The sequence below is a fragment of the Elaeis guineensis genome, chromosome 16 (genome assembly GCF_000442705.2).
Source record: "Elaeis guineensis isolate ETL-2024a chromosome 16, EG11, whole genome shotgun sequence".
NCBI classification, from domain to species: domain Eukaryota; kingdom Viridiplantae; phylum Streptophyta; class Magnoliopsida; order Arecales; family Arecaceae; genus Elaeis; species Elaeis guineensis.
In genome coordinates, this window is record NC_026008.2 from 30,426,136 (window position 1) to 30,433,946 (window position 7,811).

General features: G+C 39.6%; 1 protein-coding gene across 1 annotated transcript; it reads left to right on the forward strand.

Moving 5' to 3' along the window:
• Window positions 1-430: 430 nt before the first annotated feature.
• Window positions 431-2,560, forward strand: LOC105059345 (pentatricopeptide repeat-containing protein At5g66520). Its single transcript, XM_010942610.4, has one exon. It carries the CDS (start codon window positions 439-441, stop codon window positions 2,137-2,139), a length of 1,701 nt encoding a protein of 566 aa, XP_010940912.3. The 5' UTR covers window positions 431-438; the 3' UTR covers window positions 2,140-2,560.
• Window positions 2,561-7,811: the final 5,251 nt, after the last annotated feature.

The window sequence follows — 7,811 nt, forward strand, 5'->3', positions numbered from 1 at the left end:
ATGTTTAATATTTTTATATTTTTGAAGAATAACATATATTTATTATATTATGTTGATATCACAGATCAATTGATCGGACCAATCGATTGACTTAGTTGACCCCTGATCTTTTTTTCATTGAGAAATATTTTGTGCACTGCAGGCGGTGCAAATCGCATGCTTCGCCCGCAGTGATTGGCTCATGTGCGGGATCGGATGCAGTGCGGGAAAAAATTTCTTTTTTCACCAACCTCATGCGGGAGTCAATCATCGTGAGCTACATCACCTGCGGTGATTGGCTCACATACGAGATCGAATGCAGTGCGAAAAAAATTTTTTTTTTTTTTTTGACTGATCTCATATGGGAGCTAATTACTGTGGATAGTATGTACGGAGCTGCATCGTCCATGGTACATAATTTTTTTTTTTTTTTATTTCGATCCGATGTCCGGTTCGGTTATGAAAATATTGCATGATGCCCACCTTTCATGGAAAGAACTTGGTGCGAAGGATGACATGCGCGAGCGCGCGGCTTCCTCTCCCGCCCTGGCGACCGCCCTCGCCCGCCTCATACACCGATGTCAGAGCCTGCGCGAGCTCCGCCAAATCCACGCCCACATCACCACCTCCCCCCACCTCGACCCCCGCACCGCCGCTTCCCTCCTTTCCCGCCTCCTCTTCTTCTGCGCCACCTCCCCCGCCGGCTCCCTCCCCTACGCCTCCGCCCTCTTCCGCCGCCTGCCCTCCCCGACCCTCTCCGCCTACAATGCTATGATCCGAGCGTACGCCATGCCCTCCTCCCCTCTCATCCCTCTCTCCCTCTACGTCCAAATGCTCGCCGCTGGTGTCCGTCCCGACCACCTCACCTTTCCCTTCCTCTTCAAGCATTGCTCCCTTCGCCTCGACTCCGCCGCCGGCAGGAGCCTCCATGCCCACGTCTCGAAGTTGGGCCTCCATTTGGACATCTTCGTTCAAAATGCCATGATCTATATGTACTCGACCTGTGGACTCGTCGATTCCGCGCGGAGGTTGTTCGAAGAAATGCCCCACAGAGATGTAGTCTCTTGGAACTCGATTTTGATAGGGTATTTGAGGTGCGGGGAGCTCGACTTGGCTCTGCATCTGTTTCTGGACATGAAGGAGAGGAATACAAGAACTTGGAACTCGATCATAACTGGGTTTGCACAGGGTGGCCGGTCGAGGGAGGCATTGGCTTTGTTCCATGAGATGCAGCACTCGGCCAATGAATGTGCTAAGCCTGACAAGGTGACGGTTGCCAGTGTAGTCTCGGCATGTGCTTCACTGGGAGCTCTGGACCAGGGGAAATGGGTGCATGGTTACTTGAAGAGGCATGGGCTGGAGTTTGATGTCGTGATTGGAACCGCATTGATAGACATGTATGGAAAATGTGGGTGTGTGGAGAGAGCTGTGGAGGTCTTCCAGGAGATGCCCAACAAAGATGTCTTGGCTTGGACTGCAATGATCTCTGCATTTGCCATCCATGGGCTTGGAGAAGAGGCTTTTGGTCTTCTAGAAGAGATGGAGAGGCATGGGACAAAGCCTAATTATGTGACTTTTGGTGCACTTCTAAGTGCTTGTGCTCATGCCGGCCTGGTAGAAAAAGGCTGGTGGTGTTTCAATGTGATGAAACAAATCTACTTGATTGAACCTCAGTTGCAGCATTATGCTTGCATGGTTGATTTGCTTGGCCGAGCAGGGTTATTTGAAGAGGCTGAAAGACTGATCAGAAGTATGCCTATGGAGCCAGACTCGTATGTTTGGGGGGCATTGCTTGGGGCATGCAGGATGCATGGAAATGTGGAGCTCGGAGAAAGGGTGGCTGGTTATTTGATTGGCTTAGATCCTCTGAACCATGCATTCTATATAATTCTTTCAGATATATATGCAAAGGCTAACAGGTTTAAGAATGTAAAGAAAGTTAGATCTGTCATGAAAGAGTGCTGGATAAAGAAAACTGCACCTGGTTGCAGTATGATTGAAGTTGATGGACAGGTGCTTGAGTTTTCAGCAAAAGGGGCACCTGAGAACTTGATGATGGAAATAGAGTGGGCGTTGAATGGAATCAATGGCGAGCTGAAGTCCACAGGTTACTTGACCATTAATGATGAGGAATTGTTAGAAAGCCCTTGGTCTTGTTAACATGTAGCAGCTTGTTTAAATATCTGATGCAGATGCCAGATTCATTCTATTTTTTGGGCAAATAAGTTCATATCATGAGATTTAAAACAAGTCTTATGTGCTTTCTTTATGGCAACTGAGGAAAGCGACTCATTTTGAACAGAACCTACAGCCTTTCGACCAATTTTCAGGAAGGAACAAAGATAAATAATCTAGAGATGCAAGGAGACAGTACTGAATGTAGAAAATCCTTTGAACAGTGAATGAGTTACCAAGTATGCTGCATCAAAATCAGAGTTGACAGAAACTTGTTCAAAGTGCACTTCTTCCTATTTATGTAACAAAAAGAAAGGTGAACATGTAAACTATTCAAAATGTAGAAGTATCATAACCTTATTCTTTCATTCTTTTAACTAAATCAGATTACTATTTTCTTTTTTTTTTTTTTAAATTTGAGAGCTTATTAGTAGATTCAACAGTTGTTGAATATGTCAGAAAGTTTTGAGGCTTATGCAACCAAGTGAATATGCCAAGTGATCTTGGAAAGAATTAAGACGCCTAGGAAATATTTCAGATATCGTCGTGGCCAACATCAAGGAAATCAAGAATTTCATGCTCATGAATTGTAACATTTTGCCATTGCATGCTAATTAGACCATTCCAGTGTGAACTGCTGAGTGTGATGGTACATAGATCAATAATTTTGACCTTGTGAGGTAAGTTGTCCCGCAACCTATCTTTTATATATAGAATTCATGTGGTTATGATCTAAGATATCATCAGATGCTACATTGCAATTATGGGCAAAGAACAAGTCTATAACGTATACTTTCTTCTGAAGGACCGTGTGGCACATTGGATCGGTTCGGGTTGCCGCATTGGATTGGTTTGGATCAGAAGCAACAGAATTCAAAAATTTTTCAAATATAGATCTAAATCAGATTAATGAACTATTTATATCAGCATATAAATATAAAACAGCATGCAAGTGATAGGGTGATCACATCATCTTGCACGGATAGAAGAATACTGCAGTCCGATGATCAGAGTATCCGAGATTCGCTATTGAGCCGTATACGTTCCCGATCTTTATAGGTATCCACTCGGGTTTGGTCTGAGATACTCTCTTCTTCTTCAATCCGTCTACTTCTAGATGGATCAGCAAGCTCCTCGATCAGATTCAAATCTGATCTCCGACAAGACTTTGATCGAAGCTAGATCATAGCCTTCTTGTTTCTTGTGCAGATTTGACAGCCTTCGACACTTCGAACCCACCAAACGGTATGTCCAACATCCTTGGACGTGGAAATGCTTCAGATATCAGAGATAAAAGAGGGAGAAAGCATGGAAAAGAAGAGAGGAGGCGTGGAAAAAGTTCTATCAGCTGTAACCTCTTTGATCAATCGAAAAGAACTCCTTTTTATAGGAATATGATTAGATCATATGCCTTAAAATAGAAGGACTCTCCTAGATCCGCCCCACTCTGATTTCTCCTTTGTTTTGTCATACAAAACTAATGAGAAATTTAGATTGGCATGGAGAAAGGATAAGATTGTTGTCATCTTATTCTAATCCACCTCCGATTCGAATTCAAACAATTTAAATTCAAAGTTGAATTTAAATCTGAATTTGAATTCAAATGAGATCAAATCTCTTATCTTCATCCACTAGTGGATGAGGCTTATCCCTCTCTCTCTCTCCCCTTTATCTAAATTTCGACGACTCACATGGATTTGATCCATGTAGGCATAAGCCCTCATCATGGCCGAACAACATTGGGTGGCACCAACATTTGACGTCTCATAAACCCAATCTAATTAGGTTAGAATTGAATCTTAGTGAACCAACATTTGGAACCCAATTTGAGCTTATTTTAATTAGGTTAAATCCTATCTAATAAGAAACCCAAATCAAGTAGGAGAAAATAGATTTAACCATATACTAGCATAGCTTCCTTAAATCCAAAGCTAGAACTCAATTTATCCTAACCTAATTAGACTACACTTAGCCTAATTGTACAATCTAAGATTAAAATCTTTATTTGTGTGATCCCATAGGTCCAATTCTATCTGATAGTGAGATATGTTGTGATTTCTATCAACAACATCATCGAAACTCTTTTCGATGGATCGAAACTCTTTCCAATTCAGCTAATTAGAATTATCGATTATCAAAATAATTCTAATTGATCTCATAATCCACCAGTGACACCTAGCAGTATGTAGTGATAATCCAACAGAACTGAAAAATAAACCTCTAGGTGCAGTTATCATATGATTCAATTCTTCTATTGTGAGTCCCAATAAAATTGAGATCAAGATAAACTCGTCAAACCTCATATCTGTCATATGATAGAATCACTTGATTCAAGTCCAATGTAAAATCCAATAGAAACTCTTTTCTATCTTTCATATTGCCATGGCCATAAATTTTTGGACTCAATCTCATGATTTATATAAGACTGCTCTTTCTCTATCAAGGTCGATAGATCCCATCTTGGTGCATTCCAATTCTTACAATGAACATATTGTAGCCAACATACATCTCAAGGCTCTATATGACTAGGAGATCAAGTTATGGTGTAGTCAAACTACAGGATCCTCAAGGTGAACTGTCGATGCATCTCAGGTCAGAAAACTAGATACACAACCACAACTATGAACATGTCACTGACAAGAAAGTAGATATCTTTGTGACTGTTCATGAATGGTCATGCTCAATACCTTTATTTTTAATAAGCATCAGTACTTTCGCTCCGGTATCTCTACACTATAGATTCAAGATTCATCTATCCGAAAGAAGCGATCATACATCAATCTTTCGGATCGATCACCGTCTCCGTGATGATCCTACGATTGAGAGTAATTTATGAGCTAACTAAGATTAGCACATATCTCAAATTCTCAACTCTTGAGAATATGTATTATTTTACCCATTAATCCAATAGATGATTCACAGATACTATTAAACACAATGTGAATCAAAATAACCCAATTTTATTAATATCAAAATCAAATTATAAATTATGCCCCAAAAGTATTTTCTAAATATCAGCCAATCTGACTTTTAAAGCATACATCTAACAAATTTTCACTTGACCTAAAGCCAATTAACTACAAATCTAAGTTCCACTTCTCAAGGTGGGCTTCAGTCTTTTGCTGGCTCAACGATTTTATCAGTGGGTCAGCCACATTGTCTGCTGTGTCAACTATCTTTATCTCAACGTATCCTTTTTCAAGGTAATCATGGATGAGGTAGAACCGTCTCTCAATGTGCTTGGATTTTTGATGACACCTCAGCTCCTTAGCTAGATCTATGGCACCGTTGTTATTACAATAAAGAAGGACGGCATCTGATGACATCACTCCTAGCTCTGCAACAAACTTCTTGAATTAGAAAGCCTCCTTGGCAGCCTCCGATGCAGCGACTTATTCTGCTTCTATAGTGGAGTCTGCAATCACAGTTTGCTTGAAACTCTTCCAGCTGACAGCACCATCATTGCACAAGAATATGCTTCCTGATGTCGACTTTCAATCATCAGTATCAGACATGAAGTTTGAATCTGTATATCCCTGCACATTGAGTTCTCCATTCTCAAAGATCAAAAACATATCCTTAGTTCTTTTTAAATACTTAAGGATATATTTCATAAAAATTTAGTACTTCTCATTTGGATTCGACTGATATCTGCTTGTGACACTCACAGCATAGACAATATCAGATCGTGTACAAAGCATAACATACATGAGGCTCTCTATGATCGAAGCATAAGAGATCTTGCTCATGCGTTCCATCTCTTCTGGTGTGTTGGGACACATCTTCTTGGAGAGATGAATGCCATGTCTGAAAGGTACCAGACCCCTCTTGGAGTTCTCCATACTGAATCTTTTTAGCATCTCCTTAATGTACATCTTCTATGACAATCTTAGCATCCTCCTAGATTTATCTCTATAGACCTTGATCTCCAAAATGAAGGATGCCTCTCTTAGGTCTTTCATAGAAAACTCTTTAGACAATCAAATTTTGATCGAGATTAACATAAAAATATTATTCTCAATCAAGAGGATGTCATTCACGTACAACACGAAAAAAACAACAGCGCTCCCATTGACCTTTTTAAAGACACATGACTCCTCCTCATTTTTGATGAAACCAAATGATTTGATTACATCATTAAATCAAGTATTTCAACTCCAAGATACTTGCTTGAGTCCATTAATGGACCTTTGCCGTTTGCAAACTTTGCGATCACTATCACTGGAAGTGAAACCAAGTGGCTGTTTTATATAGATATCTTCCTCAAAATATCCATTCAAGAATGCCATTTTTACGTCTATTTTTCATATTTCATAATTGAAATATGCTGCAACAGCAAGCATATGCGGATGGACTTAAGTATGGCTACAGACGAGAAGGTTTCCTGACAGTCAATGCCTTCGTGCTGACTATACCCTTTTATCACGAGCCTAGCCTTAAAGGTCTCTACCTTTCCATCTGCATCTATCTTTCTCTTGAAGATCCATTTACACTCAATAAGTACAATACCTTTAGGTGGATCTACCAAGGTCCAGACTTGGTTTGAGTGCATCGAGTCAATTTTTGACTTCACTACCTCTAACCACTTTTCAGAGTCGATATCTGATATCACCTCATTATAGGTTTTGGGATCATTTTCATATTTTTTATTTTCTATGAGGAATATTTTCTCTATATCCTCTAAGATAATACCTAAGTACCTCTCAGGAGGACAGAAAATCCTATGAGACTTATGAGGTGGAGGAGAAAGTGTGTAAATCAGCTCAGACTGAATTGACTTCTCAGGTTCTAAGACTTGTTGCTCTTCGAAGACTTTCTCTTCGAGCCTAATCTGTCTTCTCATGCCTCTATTTTGAATAAACTATTTTTCAAAAAAGATTGTATGACGACTCACAATCACGTTATGGTCTTCCGAAAGATAGAAATAATATCCTAATGATTCTTTAGAATATCCGATAAAATGAGCACTAAAGGACTTAGATTCTAGCTTGTCCGCCTGTTGTTGTTTAACATAAGCTGGATAACTCCAAATCTTGAGATGACTCAGACTCGATTTCTTATCATGCCATATCTCATATGATGTGGTAGAAATAATTTTAGATGGAACCCTATTCAGTACATATATGGCAGACAAAATATAATATCCCCAAAGAAAATCAGAAAAGTCTGTGAAACTCAACATGGAATGGACCATATCTAATAAGGTCTAATTTTTCCATTCTGAAACCTCATTCAGTTGAGGCGTTCCAGATGAAATCCACTATGAGATAATTCTATATTTCTTGAGATAATCTAAAAACTCCCCACTAAGGTATTCACCTCCTCGATCTGATCGAAGAGCCTTAAGGAGCTTTTTGGTTTGTTTCTTCATTTCATATTTGAATTCTTTGAACTTTTCAAAGATCTTAGACTTATGATATATAAGGTACACATATCCATACCATAAAAAATTATTGATAAAGGTAATAAAGTAGACAAAATCTTCTTTGACCGATACATCGAATGGGCCACAAATATCAGAATGCACCAAAGCAAGTAATTCTGTGGTCCTTTCCTCATATCTCACAAAGGGAAGCTTGATCATTTTGTCTTGAAGACATGATTCACAGACTGGATATAACTTGAAAGTCAATAGACTCAACAGTCCGATTTTCTCC